Raw genomic sequence first — 19,351 nt, forward strand, 5'->3', positions numbered from 1 at the left:
CTAAAATAGAGTGGCTGTATGCAAGCTGCCTACTGGGAATAATCCCTGTCCCCCTGTAGCCTCTGAACGGGGGATTGCTTGGGGAGTGTTAATCACTGTGGGCCAGAGACAGCTCCAGCAATTTAACAGCAACAACAATGGTAGAGTCCCAATGCCCAAGAACGTTCCCTGCCACTGTTTAATTTCCTCAAACATTTCCATTTTGGGATATTCAAACTGAACACATTCAAAGGACCCATCTAAGTTTTAGATGGTGATTTTTCAAAAGTTTTTGCAAGCCAGCTCCCTTGAAAAGATTGATTGTTTAAAAATGAGTTATTTATTTTCTATTGTTGTCCTACATCTTTATGACTTCTTAATACTTTTTTTTTAATCTGGATATTACTTATTTGGTTATGTATATCTTTAGCCTAGTACATGAGAATGGATAAACGTTAAAGGCAGCTATTGCTGTATGCAAAGCAAAAGGAGGTTAGCTCAATTTGGTAAATGCTACAGCAAAGTTAAGACATTGGAAAAATAATTTATAACAAATAATTATTAGTTCCATGAAGATGTTTGTTATAGAGTAAGACAATTAAAGCAAAAAGGAAGACCAGTTAAGAAAAAATGAGATCATAGAAAAATTATTGCCTAAGCAGGCAATTCACTAATGGCAATTTCAAGACTCAATATATTGTTTTTCTTAGCTCACTCCACAGTAATGTATATACAAAAAATTACATGTCCTGCGACACTGCCAGCAATAACACCAGGTTTATTTTTAGATTTTATCTTTGAGTAACAGAACAAAAGTCTTCACTCAGAATTAAGTAAAAGAGGAGAAAAGTATTCTCCCAGCCAGCACATTATAAAACTTCTTCCTAAATTTCTCTTCTTTCTTTGCCATTTTATTATTTCATTTTCCCTCTAGCCCTCAACCTTAGTTGCCTCTCTTTTCTTTACAACTTCCTTCTTTATAAATCTCGGTATAATTCCTACCAAATTTGTTTCAAAATGTATGAACTTGCTGGGTGTCAAATATTTGTTCTTAAAGTCCAGAATTCTGGTTTTCCCTAGCTAAATATCCAGCCAGAAAGATTGAGTTTGACAGGTTCTCAGATATTTCCAAAAGATTTCTTAGTTCATCAAGAACATTTAATCTTCTTGCCGTACAATCATACAAATAAAGAATACTCAAATTTTCAATTAATTAATAAATATACAAAGAGCAAAAAGCTCAGAAGGGAAGACAGACATACCTATGTATTACCTACATACACCTTCTAGGAAACTGCAGTAGCTTCATTTGCAAAGATCAAGTATGAAGTACCTAGCAGTTAATGTAACATTGTTCCTGTTTGGAAAACACATTTTGCAGTTGTTGCCAAGAGTAAATGAAGAATAGCAGTAATTCCAAGCACTTCTTGGCTCTAGTGAGATATTTTGTGCAAGTTAGTTTCCACTCCTTTTCTTTTTTCTCATTTTAATTCAAAGAAGGGCAAAGGATGGTATAGTGCATTTCAAATATAATCATACTTAATTCCTGAAGTAAACATTAGAAACTGCTCAGTACCCCTTTCCTGGCATGCATATGTGCTGCACTTGGTTCTGCAGGTGACTCCACCTCTTGCCAGCTCTGGGACAGACCCTGGATCCAAGATCTGCCCCCGTACTCCCTGGCCCCATCCCTGCTCTGAGCCTTTCCCCAATCTCACAGACCTCTGGCCCTAACCCAAAGATTCATTATGAGTTTGGCAGCTGACCCATTCCTCCTTACAAATTTCTTCATCTGGGAACACTCTCTAAATGCAACACAGCCTCCAGACATTTCTTTATTGCCTCTGACAAATCTTTTCTGAACTTCCAAAATTGCTGGGAGAACTGTACAGCAGGAGGCTCTTGTCCACAGATTTCCATTTCCTTCTACATGCAAATGCTTCATTATCAGTCACTGTGGGAGGGTCCATTACCTTGTTCTCATTTCACCTCACTATTTCTATTCCTTCCCTGTCACCTTTTCCAAAATAACAAGGTCATTATTAATATAAAGTCTCTTTAATTCCAGAGTCCCAAAACTGGCTCCTAGTATTTCTCCATTTCCTTACTGAGACTGGTGCTGTCTCTGGCATGAAGCCAAAGTATGGTGTGGGGATACTCTCAAGTTTCTTTGTTCTTTTTTGCGTATTTCAGTTGTTCTGAGATGGAAACTGTTGGGTTTCCTGACAGGCGTCAAACCTGCTTTCATGGTCAGGAGGACTGGGGAGTGGGTTGCTTTCCCTTGCAGGCAGGGGAATACCTGGGCAGAGGGATGAAGCATCCTGCTATCTCCATGCCAGTCCCGGCAGCATCAACATCTACCCACCGCTTCCTGACAGAAATAAATGTTATGTGCTCTCAGCTGAGAACAGCTCACACCCACGAGAGAGGAGGAATTCATTTTCTGAGCCATGGTGGAGAAACCTTGCAGTACACACAGTTAATGCTTCTTTGAATCCAGTTCCCACAGACAGCCTGGAGGCATTTGCTCTGCCTGTGACGCTGTCTTTTCCTGCACACATCTGTAAAACAACAAATCACAACCAACACCAAAAAAAGTGATTGTATGGGAGAAGATGATCTTTGTATCTTTCTCCTTGAAGACCTGAAACTCCTATCTTGCCTGAGCTACTTGGCGCACTGTTGGAAGGACACTGAAATTATTGGAGAAGGAACAGATAGAGAAAGTAAATAACTGTTAGTAGCAGCGTAGAAAATTCAGTGAAAAAATGTGACCTTAATGAGTTTGTGCTGTTCTACTTTCAGGACATTAGCTTAACGTTTTAAAAACTCCTACCCATACTTTTTTTTAAAGTCGCCCATGTCTTTGTTTACGGGGAAAGCTGTTAGCAACCTCAACATTACTCATTGATCAGCTGACCTGAAACCACATATTTCTATCCATTGGTAACGGTCTAAGTATTAGACTCGTTTCCAGAATAGTTTCAGAAACACCACCATGGGATAGTGCCGTATAGCATTTCCCCTTGCCCCCAAAAACATGTGGGACATCACGCCCACTGGCAAACCGTTAGTTCTACTACTTCAGCAGTACTTAAACAAGTAGACAGTGCTTTCTAGCTTCCAAAGCAATTTAAAGGCATGTTGTCTTCCTTCACAATAGTGTCTGATTACCCACTCATGCCTATAAAACGAGATGTTCCTTAAGTTATGCAAATGCTGTTTCCAGGATTTTCAAGTTAATTTTGCACATATATGCTTTTTTAATTATTAAGCCAAAGTACTCACAATGAAGCCAAAACCACCACACTTTTGAACATTCAGTGTTCTCTCTTTTGGCCTGATCTTCCTTCAAGACAAAATACACAGAGGAGGCTTTGAGCTCTTTGAGAATATACACATAAAAACAGTTTGTAATTTTACTCAGTGAATTATTGTCAAGGCAAATTCTTTTTCAAACAGAAATGGTATTTCACAGTAATTTGTGGGGGTTGTAACAAACAATTTCAGAAATACAAAGAGCATTTGCAGTTTAGTACATGACGCAGTTTTTTCTGTAGCAGCAGATATTCTTTCCTCCTTCTGGAAAACTTACAAATCACTTAAAAAAAAAAAAGGAAAAGGAAAAGGAAAAAGGGAAAAGGAAAAAGGGGGAAAAAGATAAAAGATTAAGAAAACAGAACAAAGAGAAGAGAGAAAAGAGGAAGGAGGAAGGAGGGAAAAGAAAAAGCTTTGTTAGAGGAAATACTTACACATTAAAGACGAAGATTTCTTGTCCTGCTAGAAATAGAATTATATCTCATATAACATTAATTACTGAATTGCCCTTTAAGCAGCTTAAAAGTGAATGCTATGTTGATACATGACTTGAAAATTAACAATGAATACTAAATACGACAGTTGGCAAGCATAATGTTATGTGGTTAAAAATTGCTAACACAGACCCAAATCCAAACTTTCTGTTCTCCATGATAATTGGCTGCAGATGAGCGTACTCAGAATAGGACACAAATCCCTGGGGTCTCTCATGGTCCCAGCTAGCCCTCATGGCTCATTAGTTGGCCTGCTTAAGGGATAACAGCTTCTGCAGGGGACAACTGGCCAGGCAGGGATACGATCGCCGTTCAGATCCTGCCTTCTCAAACTCCAGGAGCCTTCTCAAACTCCAGGCTGGGGAGGCACAGCCTCAGCACAAGCCAGGCTACCAAGCCTCAGAGCCACAGAGAGAGGGTCTCCCACTGTGAATAAAACCCAGAAACCTGAAAGAGCGGGGGGTCTGAGCAAGTGCAGCTTTCCTGCTACTGTTTTAGACCAGTATCTACCAGCCAGGTAGATAATGGGCAACAGCTATTGCAGGGGAGAGGCCAACAGCTGAGAGATTAAGATGAAAGCTGAAGTTTCAAGACTTGGCATAAAGTCCACGGGAGACCTCTCAGCTATTGAGACAATCACTACTGGGAAGCAAAGCACGCAATTGCTAATATTGCCTTGAGGCACAATGATTGTAAGATGTACCTACACACCTCAGAAGGAAGAAACAGGTGATTTCACAGACTGTAAAATGCTTTGCTCTCTCTCTTTCCAACTATAACACATCTCTATTTATATGGCAATTTTATGTTTTGATTAGAGAGAGTCTAAATTGATATGTATTTGATCACCTTGTATCCTTTCAAAAGTTTGGTTAGGATTTTGCTTATAGTTTAACAAAATACGTGATAATTCAAAAGATGTGATTTGCAACTTCTTCCTACTTTTATCTACTGCCTGGAATAGTTTTGATCTCCCCAAATACTATACCAGCATGGTATGTCAAACACATGATGTAGTAGTTATCATGACACAGTTCTGAATTCAACTGCAATGCAGACTTCAGTTACAATGAGTCTACTTAACATGTTTGAGGACAAAAAAAACTTGGCAGGGTTGCATTTATGTGTAGAAATAACATATACACAGATATGCTGAGGCTGTGAATGATTTTCTCACAGCAGTTACCATCCCATGGTGGTTCAGCAGTCCACATTAGCAGGATTTAGAGATCTCTGGCCAGCTCTTAGTGTATAAATATACAATGAATTCAACCAGAACTAAACAGAAATCTTATCTGCACTCCACAGAAGCATCACGGACCAGACTCACTTTTGCCACATATTTTCCCCTCTGATCTGCAGCTAAAATTTAACCCGGAATGGTTAACCTGATAATGTTCTTGAGCCCTTAAGTTACATACATACAAGTTTAAGATCTGGGTTGGATATAAGAATATTTGAATAATTTTAACTGACTGTAGCGAGTGATTCATAAATATAGTGAGCACTCTGTGTACTTCATATTACTTTCCTTCATGTTATTAGTGGAATCATATATATACAACCAAGAGATAAATCATTATATATTTTGTTGCAAAATATAATTTAACACAGACAGGGACATTTGTGTTTAGCAGCATTTCTACTGAACAGAAGCCAAGTACATTTCCTTCTTGGCCTCCTTTCCCCGCTCTGTTTCAATTTTGTGCGGTATCAGTTAATCTCTTGTAGTTTCTTTCTTCTGGTATCATGTAGTATCTAAAGGAGTGCCCCCTAAATTAGCTTTTCTCCTCACATAAATAGTTATTTTCAAAAACAGGTAGGTGCATGTTTTATATTCCTAAGGAACAGAAGGAATGTTACTGCTTAGAATATTATTCTACAGCTTATTCAATTATTCCCATGCATCCACTTCAGAGCTCTCCAAAGAAATTTGCCCATATGACATGAAATATATGCCCAGTTTACAAGAAAAGATTTCACCAAGAAAAAAAAAACACAAAAATTTGTGTTTTTTCCACAATGATGAAATTTTGCTTTGCTTTGTTTTATAATATATGATTAAGATGCAATAGCACCCAAATCTGCTCCACCAAAAAAACCCACAACATCAAACACCAAAAAAAGCTACATCTTGCAAGGACTGGGCACATGTTACTTCTGAACAGGGAACCTGCTGAAAGGTGCTGTGGACCTCTGACCATGGCCTTGAAATCAGTATGAACATCACCACTCTGGACAACTGACACAGCTTTTCATCAGTCTGTTTAGGTGCAGAAGTCCATTTCAGTTATATCTGAAGGGAATTAGCTAATGTAACAGACATAATTTTATCTTTAAAACCATGTAGCCAAGTATATTTCCATTACTGCTTTTCTTTAGTATCCAAAAAGCAATGCTAAGCTGGCAAACTGTGCTTTCAGTGATCTGTGTGTAATCTAACAAAGCAGCTGCGCTCAGCAGGAACAATGATTTTGTCAGAGAGCTAAGTAAAAACTCTTCAGAGCTCTGATAAAGAGCTTTAAAAGAGAAGATTCTAAAACAAAAGATTAATTTCCTTTAAGGAATCAGGATAAGGCCAAAGATCCAATACTCAGGATCAAATTACTGATGAGGGGAAAGAGAAGGCAAAATTTAGTTCATATGTCACGTAAGGGGAGAGGTGACCGCCCTCTGCTACAGGAAAGACAAATGGACGATTCTATTTCGTTCTGTTATTTCACAAGATCTTGCAGAACTATGGAAACGATCCTTTAAAACATAAATACACCTATATTAAAACAATATTTTCCAGCAATCTAATACAAATTCTGTTATTATGAGAAATACATGTATATTTTCTATCTCTAAAGCAACTACACATTTTCTACAACTAATATGCTGCAAGAAGGCTTTAAGAAAATGTTAACAAATTTAATTAAATTGGCATAATTGACAAGTTTTAAATATGTTGAAGTGTGATTCGGTGTTTAAAGAAAGAAAACCTGCAAAGCAGTTTGGCTTTCAAGGGCAACATAGAGAGAGTTCCAAAAACTTTATGTCCAACCGATCCTTGCACAAAAGATTTCAGATCTTTAATGGAAATTATTAGCTATAGCAGTAATAATTTTAAGCAACAATAAGCGATGCAAAGATCTGCCAAATTAAAACAACACACATTGAGGTTTAGCAAAAACCTGGGGATAAGAAAAACATAGAAAAGACATAGCCCATTCCTTCTGAAACCTTCGTAAAACATATAGGCTATTAGCTCTAACAAGACAATGAAGAAATCTATGAAGTATTAGTTGCATGGCTGCTGAAAAATTAAATCCTCCTAAAGCTGGATCCCAAAGTACTCTTACCTCTATGTGGACACTCCCACAGGATTTTTCATCCCTTCCGTTTTGCTTATTTATGTTGTCAGTTTCCTGGAGCAAAGACTTTTACTTCTGTACATGGACACTACTAGCATTTTACCAGTAAACAGTTAGCACAGCAGTACACTTTTGTTTTAAAAATTGGTAAAAGAAAATGAAGAAAAGAAAGAAATTGAAAGAAAGAAAGAAAAAGAAAATGAAGAAAATGAAAGGAAGAAAAAAAAGAATGTGAAGAAAAAAAAAGAATAAAATTATTTTAATGCTACTAATATTTACATAGCATAATCCTTCATTTTAGTCCTAAAAACATAGAGACCTCCACCCAAAAAAAAACCAAACCCCAACCTGAACTCTTATTACTTTTCCAGGTATCTGTTGGTTCTTTGCAGCTATATTGCTCACTTTTGGCTGCCAACCAAGTCTTTCCACAACAGCAGCAATTGTCATCACCACCACTATTTATACTGCACATGTTATGTAAAATGGGACAACTTCTAATCCCTGTTAAATAGCTGTAATTCTGGAGTGATTTTATTAAGTCAATAGACTTCATGTCACTGAGATCATGGTTTGGCCCCGTTCTTTCTCATGTCATTTAAGGAACACTACAGCTTTCCAGAAGAGTGGCATGCATTTTACACATTCTGTTCTTTACAGAGAGGCACGTTTTAACCATGCCACTCTTTATATGCACTGCTGAATTTGAAGCAGGTGACCTAATTTATTACAACAGAATGCAAAGCCCAAGAGTCTGACTCCAAACTGCCACGTACTTTTATGGGCTGGACCAGTTTCTTGCATCATTTAATGTCTTGAAAAGATTCTTTCAGCCAGAGCTGCCAGAATTGTTTGCATCCTGCACATGCCAAACTGAATAGGGATCCAGAATTTTCCAAATGCAGGGACCACAAATCGCTTGGCTTTTGAAAGAAGAAAGATGTAATTTAATCTATACATTTTTATTTATACCAAGTGTTAATTTTTTGATATATTTTCCACTATTTAAAATAAGAAAAAGAGGCTATAAAAGCAATTTAAAAATCATAGGGGAAAAAGCAAGCTGAGAAACATGACACCTTTTAGTTTCTCCACGTTACACCTTGCTATTGCGTTCATTTTCTAGAGAGACAGGTAGTTTATTTCTTAAAGAAATAAGCTCACTTAGGGTATTTGCTGGGGACCCTAAAATATTCAGGAGGGGCTGCTATTTAATCACATTTTAGAATTTAGGGTTTTAGAAAGTTTGAGAGTCTTGTTGAGTCAGGTGTGAATGTGGATATTTCTCTTTGCTGTTCCACATCCATATTTTTGATGGACTAGATCTCCAGAGCTGTGGTTTTCAGCCTTCAGTTGCAGAACCCCAAGTGTCTCAAGACTGCATCTATTAGTTTTGAGAAAGATGAATAAGAAAGGGAAATCTGTTGTCATTTGGCTTAAATTTGTTCTATAGGAATTGAAAACCAAAGGTTTTAAGTTAACAAAGGACAGATTGTGAATGGTACTTCATGGAATTTTACATATTTAAAGGATTACATTTTGTTTGGAGAAGAGTTTCACTGATAAAACTTGGTGCTCCCCTCTCTGTCACCCATTCTCCCATGTTCTGGTTTTGTTTCTTCTTCTTTCTTCCCAATACATCTTCTGCAGGACATTTCACATTCCTCCTGTTCACCTAGGTTAGGTCACCTTTACGGGGAGGCAGGCCACTTAACATCTCCCAGTGGCTGGAGAGAGATATCTGATTAGATGGACTATTGATGTATATCATGAATCCCTAATGATGGGCTGTGTCCAAAGCCCCATCCATGCTATGTTTTCATAATCTGGCAATTACTTTAAACAATGAGCAAAAGAAAATGATTCTAAGTCACGAACTGTTAGCAGATGAAAAAGTTGACCAGCAAACCGCTTGATGACAACAAGGCAATGATCAACAAGAGAGAGATGAACCTTATGTTTTAAAATATGACCGCCACAAGCTAAAACTGCTAGATCCTCAGATTTTTGGCAAAAGAGGAAAAATGAGTTACTCATTATAAATAAAATTAACCTGACAAAATGAAGGGATTAACATCAAGTAATGTAATGACAAGCCTCATTTCAACAGTCACTAATTTTCATTCAATCATCATTACGCACAGCACACACATATAGACAGCTAAAACCTGCTGGCATGGTAAAAGGCAGCTTTGACAGAACCTCCATGGACCAATATGTATTTTCTCTAAACAGTGAAAATAAGGTCTTTTTTCCAAGACAATAATCCTGTAGCAAATATTTATTTCATAGCACTTACATAAAGTAGATCTAGTACTCCAAAAGTAAACACCTTCTTTCAACAGCTACTAACTGGTCAACAAACTTTCTCATATTTCTGCTTGCAAATGGCAATCTCTTTTTTATTATAAACTAACTCAGCCAAGGTTTGGCCAGCTGCTCATGCCTTTTACCGTTTGTAGATGAGATGGCCTTTGGTGATGGTGTTTGGGTATTTTGGGGTTTTTTTTGTAACTTACCTAGTAGAGATCGTGAGTTAACACCCCTTCGTCGGGTAAAATGTCCTCCAGGGAGATCTTTTGCCATGACAGAGACAGTGGAAAGCAGAGTATGTCCAAATAGCAGAAAGAAGCATGCAATCATTTTCTTCATCTTCAAGAAATAGAGGGACATTCAAGGATGTGAAACTGCAATAAAGGAGGGAAGGAGATGAGCTCTTTGATTACACAAAAAGATGATACACAGTAACCATGTCAGCCACCAGCTGCACTGCTTCCATCACATACAAACATGCAGTTACACTGGCATGGAATAATACCTACACCTTCAAGAAAGAAGATCTATATAATAAAGTAGCAGTTAGTAGACCCTGCATAGTGTTTAGAAGTTAGTTGAAGTTCATAGTTAACATTTAAAATTTATCGGCTAACAATCATTTGTAATAATTAAGTATTTTTAAAGCAAGAAAAGGAACTTTGTTTCAGTCAGCCTGTCAGCATAAACACGTTCAAGGAGGACACAAATATATTTTCATTATTCTACTCAGCACTCCGTTGCATTTTTTCAGAAGTTTAATGGTTCTTGTAGTCTGAGGGATACTTGCTTCAGAAAATCTTGGAGAATTAAAACAAGAGAAGGGAATATATTCCAGAAACAGCAACTCTAAATGAGAACTGGCGACAGCTCATGTTTCCTTTTCAGAAGACTGAAGGTTGCTAGCATAAAGATAACAGTGCAGAATGAATCTTGTTTACCCAAGGAGACTTCTGAGGACTGGCAATGAGCTATAGCTTATGGAGAAGTTTTGTCATACAGAAAAACAAATTAACAGGCAAAATTCCTACACTAAGAGATGATTCCTGCCCAGGAGTTTGTTAAGGCACCATCAAAAGCCATGGCTGACTCTGCCCACAAACAGAAAGCTAAGACTGACATGCTCAAGACTCATCTTCTGGCCATGTCCCCTGTTGGTGGGCTTCCTCAGATGGCGATTCCATCTATCTTGCCCCAAAACTTTATTGTTGTGGGTTGTGACGAGAGCATCTCACAGGAGCTAGATTCAGCCTTAGAACTGGTGATATGATGAAGCTTAGTCAAGAACTCCCCTAGGTGTGTAAGGGATGGATAAAACTATCCACTTTCACCACAAAGAACTGTTCTACCTGAAACTGAGTGGAAACTTCACAAGCAGTGCAAATTTTAACAGTAATTCTTGTTTAAATAACTAAGATGTTGAAAACAATTTTAATAGGGTTTGATAAGCACATAGAGCCACAGATCTGTAACAGAAGGCAACTCAATGCCTCAGTTCAGAAAGAGAATTGATTTTTTTCCCACCATGATGTACTCACTGGCAGAAAAGAAAATTCTGAGTAAATATTTTCTCTCTAATAAAGAGACTTTATATGTTATTCTTCAGTCTGTCCCACACAACCATTACACATTGATCTATTTTTCTCCCTATCAATCTATTTTTCCTTTTGAATATCCTACTCAGCATCCCCAAATGTGAACGCAATGTTCTGGTGTATATGCCAGAGAGCAAAATGAACTGAGTCTCTGCACTCAAAACACCCAGCCTTGCTTAAATGTTCAATATTATCCAGTAACAGGCAATACGTGATTTAAGGACATTCAAACTAGGAAAGAGATGTAAATAGTTGGTGCTTATAATAGTGGCCACAAAAAAATAAAATTTTGGAGCCCTAGCAGCATGGACACCTAGATGGTATTATTGGTACAATATTTCCAGTGCTCTAGTCAGAAACAGATGGACACTGCAAGCAGCACGCACCACTGAAAATGGGACAAAATTTTGCTGGAGGCAACAGTTGTTACTGCTGGAGATTACCGATGAAAGCTTCTCCCAGGTTGTCTCCTCACTTCTCAGAACATCAACAAACACAGGGCTGTGCAAGGGGGCCTCCTCTCTCTCTGGCCTGTTCCTTCAGCACATAAGGCAAATGGACCTCAAGGATACACGCCAGTTCTAGCACCAATGTTTCAGAAACATAGAAGCCATGCGCGGAGAGCTAAGGAGCACAGAAAAATATGCTCCTTACAAGGCTGTCACAGGAACCAGGCATGAACAGTTTGCTCAAGAAGGCTATCTGTCTGTTACCTAGTTATCATCAGTGGCCTAACTCATCCCTCCTTCCTATCCACCCTAAACAGCTGTGAAGATTGGGCTAATCTCTAAGTAAAGCCATTTTACCTGTTCCTGATGGCATGTTAATGGGGAACCAAGGACACCGTGGCAGAGCACCTTCACAACCTGTTGCTGAACCATCCAGTAACAGCATGATGTCAGAGGAAACTGTGACAAAGAAGGGACTCAGGACAGTCCTACCAGCTCTGCAAAGTACCGCAAACTAAACCCTCTTACATTCTGGCACTTAACATATTTTATTTTTGATATTTGGTCGCAATTTCAAATTCACTAGGCTCACAACTGTACCCAAGCAACTTCAGAAATAAGAAAAAAAGAAGTGTTTGTTTGCTGTGATTTTAAGTCTTTGAATTCTGTTACGAACATGTTTATATAGCATGCAAATATCATATGATTAGCTGACCATATGAACCAAAATGCCTACATAATCATTCATTAGCTGTCACTGAATTCTGAAACATATTAAAGCAGTAAATTTTCAATTTTGCATGATTTTACCAGTCCCTTTGAAAAGTAAGGTTGGGGGTACTAAAGAAACAGAAGCATTGAATAACACTGCCTAGTTTTCTGGGGATCTTTTTATTCAAACTAAACATAACTTCTATTGTTCAATAGTATTTCATTTTGATTCAAAAACATTAGATCCTTAGATCTCAATATCTTTCCCAGACTGATAACCAGAAAATAAGCTTACTTACAGTTCCACCAAAAATGATCCAATCCTCATTAAAAAAAAAAATAATCTATTATCAACACACTCCTACCCTCACAATGTTTTAAAATACTGTTTCAGGAGAAAGCAATGCTTAACAGAGCAGAGCTTTAGTTGTTTCATCTTACAAGTTCTGATATATAAGATAATCTAAAATAAAAATTAAAGTGAAATTGCAACCATTTTCAATGAGAAAAAACCCAACAAGTTCCCAAAGCCAAAGGCTGTGTATTCATAAGAGATACCACTGATCCAAGCCTGTTGCCACCCTTTCATCCACACTGAAAGCTTCTGTCCCGCTTTCCTGAGGTGATGACAGTCTGGACTTGTGTGCTTTGCTCTAGTTCCAGGTACATATTTGTGTCCACTGCTGCTTGCATTTTTACATGACCAGTTTGTATTGTGGTTGCACGGCTTCTCCGCATACAGTCCTTCCACAGTTCTCTGTTTATTTTCTGCGTCTTCTGCAAGGCCCCCTGTCTTCTCTCTAGAAGTTGGATGGTGTTTATTGCACCACATTTGGTATTTAACACCTCATTTTCCCAGCAGGCTAAGCCAGGCTGCTGGCACAGCCCTTTTAGCTTCACATTGCTGGCTAACCCGTGCTCTACTAGCTGAGAACATACTCCCAAAGTACCAAAACCCACATATTTTTGTGGCTACCTGGAAAATACGTTTCACGCACTTTGATTCCAGCTGTCGCAGCAGGAGTATTCAGCATTATACCATCAGGAGCCAACTCCCCGGGGCAGACCCAAGACCAAGTCACTATATGACAAACATCCCAAACACCTCAAAAGCAAAAGACACCAAGGGGAGGTGTGACAAAACATGGGGCTCAACCAGGCTAAGGACCAGATCCCCCGGCTTCCACTGCTCTATCCTTCTACTCGTGGAGGGAGGAAGAAGAGGGTCCTATGCAGGGCTTTCCCAGCAACCTTGGAGCAATCAGTACAGCACACTGCTCTGCTGGACATGTGAAGAAGCTCCTAACAGTGAAAAGGCAACTGCTGCTCACAGAGGTACAATCTGATGAGGGCTGTTTGCAATATCTGCAGCCGTCTTGAAGAAGTTTGGTATAAAGGAGGAGATTCTCCTAGAAGACGGCAAGTAAATAGACAAGCTCTTTTGTTCTTTTCAGGCTTCCCTTGCTCCCTAATATTCAGTCAAGAGCTAAATATTTCTATGGTGTTTTCTTAACAATTTCTTGTTTAGCCATATACCCATGCAACAGAATAATTTTTCTGATGCACTGTTATAGATTTTCAATTTTCATGAACCACAGTGTAAGAATACTGAAAAATGAAATTGGGACTTCATCTTTAAAATACCTATTTCCTTTGTTGGACAGCACTCAAACAACACAAGCCTGTTTCTACCTTTTCAAATATCTTTCCATGGAAGTCTCCTCATAAGGGATTGATGGCTGTTTTGGACAGAGACACTACTGAATATTCAGCATCAGTGGTGATAAATCAATGACCTTCTCCACTGCATGGTGCATGTTATTAAGATTTGTCCTCTGTCCTGTGATAACTCTTAAATAACGTCAAGAGAGAAGAGATGCTCATGCTGAAGTCAGTGTCCTTCCATCTCTTATCCTACTTCAGGGAAATTTCTTTCACACAGAATCAGGAAACCCTTCCACTGGCCTGGAAGGCCACCTTTTTCGTTCAGGTACCTTAAAAATGTACCTGTCTTTGCTGGGCAGATCATGCTGAAAAAGAAATTGGAAAAACATTGTAGTAAAATGTTTCAATTCATGCCTCCTGCTCCTCTGGGTGGTATCCTTCCTCATCTTGCAGTACAAGTTCCCTTCCAAGGCTAAATCAGAAACATGAACTCCAGAAACCCCTACCTCTCCACCTTCTGCAGCTGCCACCAAAACTGGCACAATGCACAGAAGGGGAAATTCTCAGCAGTTACCAGGAACATCAACACCTTTAGTAATTACAGATAATATCCCCTCTCTTGAACCCTATATAATTTCTCATCATAGATGGGAAGGAAAGGGAAGACAAAAAAAGCACCAGAGGCAACAGTTATTACCACTATAGAGGCTGCCTTCAGCTTTCCTTGTTTGAGACAGACAGTCATTTACTTTCAGTAAGCTGCCAGCAGATCTAACTTCAGTGCTTTTAAGTTATAAAGAACTTAAGTGCATAAAAGGGAAAACATTCTGTAGTTCTTTCAGCACTCCTTATTATCTACCCATTTTTAAGATAACAGGAAACTGCGATCAAATCAAAAGCTTTTACTGAAGTTAAAGAAACTGCAAGCAATATATGTAAGTCAATAAAATCAGAGTCCGTATCCCCAAGTTAGCAAGCACAGTGAGTTACTTGGAAAACCAATGAGCTCTTATTACATGAAAGCCACAAAAAAATATCTCATTCTCAATCCCATCACCTCAGAAATTAAAAAAATTAAGGACAGCAGCCACTGTAAAGCCCTGTTAACTACCAGTTAGAACATGTTCCAAGCTATTTCACTATCCACAAGCCAGCACATGCATTACTAGTCCATTACTCATTAAAATCACTGTGTGTGGCATGGGTGTCAGGACATAGAGTATTAATAATTTCCTCCATCTTTCTGGGCCAGATTGCTGACACAGGCATTTTCCAGTTCTGAAAAATAGCTATAGAGTCCTGCAGAGCCCAACATCATAAAATATCTGCCCCTAGCTATGCAGGCGCTATGCGGGGGCAGCTGGCCACAATCAGGAGGATGATATTTAGCACATCAGCAAGAAACGCCATCTTCATCCTTACAAAGGAGCACACTACTGTCATCCTGTTCCACCAAATGATGCACTAGATTTTCTGCAACTCCTTGCTGCACAAGGAGGGCTTCACTAGGCTCAGCCGCACAGGACAGGTAGCACTCCCCTAAAATCATGGTTGTCAACTGCATCTCACTGATACGGTTAAATCATTAAGAAGGAACAAGGTTGCAGGTGCTCTAAGATTGTCAATTCCTCATCTGCCCCCAACCCTGATGGCAGGCACTATGTGCATAACAGCATATGAACCTACCCACCACTGCACCAAGTCCTGCAAAGCAGCAGAGTGGTACTCCCCTTGTTAACACATTCTTCAGTTCTTTTTAAGAGGCTAACACTTTGGCTATTCGTGCTGTCAGTAGTATCAGATGAACCTGGGAAGCCCATCATCTAAAAGTCAGTTAGTAATTCAGGTGTATTCTGAGACAGACAATCCAAATGCAAATAGCTTTCATAATAGCACAGCAAGCAACCACAACAACAAAACTAACTGTTGACTTGGAAACATCAAACAGTCCTTTATCAGTGTAAAATAATGAGCGTGAGACAGTAAGAGTAACCCAAATCTGCAGTGGGCTTAGGACCAGAAGTTGTGTACTCCAGCACAAGAGTGGGACAAATTCTTTGCATGGGTCCATGAAGGTCTACTTCCTGACAGGAAGTTTTAGGGCTACACATCATTGTTTTGAGTCTGCAGAAGACACAATGCTAGCATGGGATGGCAATTTGCCTGTTCCAGACACGTCTGCACATGGATGGGGACAGGATGACAACCAAAGATTCACAAAGTCTCCCAGATTTGTTTCCTATGCTTTCATATGGTCCTCCTCGTCCAGCATGTATCCCTACCTCGGCAGCTAAAAGGATATTCCAGTGCTCTCTGTACTGAGAGATACTCCTGCCTTGTATAGCAATTGGGCTGCGGCTGAAAGAAACTCCATCAGTATCCAATTATTTTGACTGCTGCTACAAATGCCCACAGCTGAGTTGTGTCCCGGATTAATAAAAGCAAATGTTACCGTGGACTAAAATTTCATCTTGAAACAGTAAAGGGAAGACATAAAATGCATTATAGAGCAGTTCTTAGAAGGGAGGTGAATGACATTCGGTAGTCAGCCAAATATTCCCACAAATCCAGCACCATGTGTGAGCACTCATACACAGAGTGTGGCTGGAGGTGCTACAGTATACAGGAGGGCAACCACATTCTGGAAGCCATCAGAAGAGTGTTGGGGATGGGGGAAGAGCAGCTGGCCTATTCAAACACAGAGGTCAGATAAGCACACATAGGTCTTGATGAGTATACACACCAAAACATACAGTGTATGGGAAAGAGCAAATATCAGCATTTCAATTCTGCATTAAATTTTATTGTGAGGTGTAAATGTCATGGTAGGACTTTTACAGAATGGACTCAGTTATCTAAAGGGCTTAGAGTATATGCACTACATGCATAATTTAATTTTCTACAACTCTAATGAAATAAGGAACATTAAGGGATCTATTAGTTATTTTTAAGTCATTCATCTAACTTCCTGATATCACTGTTATAAAACTAACAACTACTAAATCATAGAATCATAGAATAACTGAGGTCAGAAAGGACCTCTGTAGGTCATCAGATCCAACCCTAGCAGAGCTGAAGCTGATGACCATTTCAGTAATTTCAGAAACTTGCCATATTAAGTTAACAGTGATGCTGTAGAACAGTGCACCCATAGTGTGGCTTACTCTGCATAGTTTCCAGCGGTCAGACAGCAAGCTTTAGCAGTGGGAATTCTTATTTTATGACAGCATCAGTCTCCACATTATGATTTTCTTCAGTTGCCACTTGGACAATAGACCTTTTCATTATCTTGTTCTTTTGGGGAAGACTCATTTGCACTTTCTGGTTCCAAATCTGATCTAGACATCAGAGTTTCCACAAAGTTCCCAGAAGAGTAGCATGGCAAAACTGAGAAGCTTCACTTTTACCATGAAGGGTAGGTATTTATATGAAAGCATATATTATATGACATAAAATACATATGTGGGCTGCTTAGTTTTGTCTCTGTGAAGTAGTCACAAACCATAACAGACTGCTAATTGCAAGCAGAAAGGCTTTTTTTTAAAAAAAAAAGAAAAGGATACAGTAATTCGGAAACTTATTTGCAAATCCACACTGACCCCAGCACCAGTGTAAAACAGTAATTTGGGGATTAAAACCACTCCATTCCAAATACTCCACACTCATAATGAAAACACAACCTAACAAGGAGTAGACTATATAAAAGGAGCTTGTTAATGATGTCCAGATTATAATTAAATAGCAGTGCTTAGTGCTTTACCCGCCCATGGAGATAGTTTATAAGTCATAGGAGAGTATTTAGATCTGATTAGCCTTTCCCTAGTTTGCCTGGATTGACTAAAACATCTTTTACTATTACAGCTGGGTCCCAGGGTCCCAGCTCATAAGCACTAGAGTGTGCGTTAGTTTATTCGTGAGAAATCCCAGTGAAGTCAATGGAAAGACTCACGTAAAGTAATTAGGTGTGAATATTGAGCGCAGGATTTAGGGTCTTAGCTGCAGCCTTGTGTAACTGAGTGCTGTATTTTCCTAAGATATAAAATAAATCAAATTTAATTTGAAGAATATAGTTAGAATCATATTGATATACAGTATACAAGAAAAAGTTTTAAAAATCCGGTGCTTAAAGCTGACACATCTATATGAGAAGTGTTTCATTCAAAAATTATTTTGTAGATTTTGTAAGATTTTATGGAAAAGCCATATGTGTATTTTATTAAGCTCTTGATTTCAGGAGAATTTATGATCGGATTCAGTATGCTAATTTCTTCTCAAATAGTCAGCTGCCTGAGAGTAGCAAAGCTATAACATGTAACACAGCATGTCACCTTTTCAGATGTCAGTCGGGGTCATTCACCCCTTGAATGATGGCCCCAAAAGAAAACCCAAGCATTTAGGAAGTATTACATAAATCAGTAGGTTGCATTCTTCCCTCCCAGTCAACACTAACGCACCGTTAAGCAGTGACAGCAGCCAGTCTGACACAGAAAGAAACAGGAATATGCGGTCATTAAAGATGCCACAACAATTTTTATAAGACTAAAGACACCATCCAGGTTGGGTTTCCAGGGTAAGTATATTACATGCTGCAAACCATTCCCCACTCCTTCCATCTCCAACAAATGCGCTGCTCTCAGGAAGCCCAGGCAGCTCCCATGCTGCATGTCAGAGGTGACTGGTCCAGTGCAGAGCTACCTGCAGGGCTGTACCCACTGCACAGCATCCTGTCCTGCTGGAAGCTGGTAAAGACACCTGCAGGCTACTCACTAACAAATGTTTCTAGGTAAAGTTTGGCTCCAATTCCGCACTGATTTTAAAAGACAGTGGGTTTTTTCGTTACAGCACATACACTGTTAAACGAGTTACTGAAGCATGCACAGGGAAGAGGGCCTATGGGGAGCTTGCTCAGTCCCATGCAGTTAGGGTAACGTTTCTCCTGCGGCCGAAACACGAGCAGCAAACTACTCCAGCAGGACCCAGCAAGCATCTAACCCAGCCCCGGACCCCGCCGCGGTCCCTTGCCTCGGCCTCCCGCTCCCCGCGAGGCCCCAGCCGCCCGCGCTGCAGCCCCTGCCGGCCGCAGGGACCTCCCCGGCCGCCCCCTCACCCGGCGGGGCCCCTGGGGCACCGCTGCCACGGGGCAGGACCGTCCCTCCGCCGAGCCGGGGCTCCGGGGCGGGGGTGACCGCAGGCTGTGCCGTGCCCCGGAGGTGTCAGCGTTGCCGAGCCCCGCCGGGCGGCGCGGGAGGCAGCGGGGTTGCCGGTGCCCGCGGGCGGGACGTCGCGGATCCGCCTGGCGGGCGAGAGAGACGAGGCGGGGCAGGGCAGCGCGGGCAGGGGCAGGGCAGGGCAGAGCCGGGCTTACCTGAGGGGCTGGCGGGGCCGCTCCGCTCGGCGGCGGGCAGCGGCGGCGGCCGGGAGCGAGCGCAGGACCGCCTCCTCCCCCCTCGCGCGGCCCCGGACGGCGCTCC

The 19,351-nt window shown here is 40.2% G+C and overlaps 1 protein-coding gene across 3 annotated transcripts in view; it reads right to left on the reverse strand.

Annotated features, from left to right (window-relative positions):
• MATN2 (matrilin 2) overlaps positions 1-19,320 on the reverse strand; it is a 70,521-nt gene extending 51,201 nt beyond the window's left edge. For 2 of the 3 annotated variants that reach the window (XM_075141400.1, XM_075141402.1), the window contains exons 1-2: positions 19,246-19,320; positions 9,667-9,834 (exon numbers count right to left, since the gene is read on the reverse strand). In XM_075141400.1, coding sequence (XP_074997501.1) covers positions 9,667-9,820 — 154 coding nt within the window. In that variant the 5' untranslated portion in view covers positions 9,821-9,834; positions 19,246-19,320. Of the gene's footprint in view, positions 1-9,666; positions 9,835-19,245 lie in introns of those variants that run through there. The other variant, XM_075141401.1, reaches the window with a different exon arrangement.
• Positions 19,321-19,351: the final 31 nt, after the last annotated feature.

This window comes from Calonectris borealis, chromosome 2 (assembly GCF_964195595.1).
Source record: "Calonectris borealis chromosome 2, bCalBor7.hap1.2, whole genome shotgun sequence".
NCBI lineage: Eukaryota > Metazoa > Chordata > Aves > Procellariiformes > Procellariidae > Calonectris > Calonectris borealis.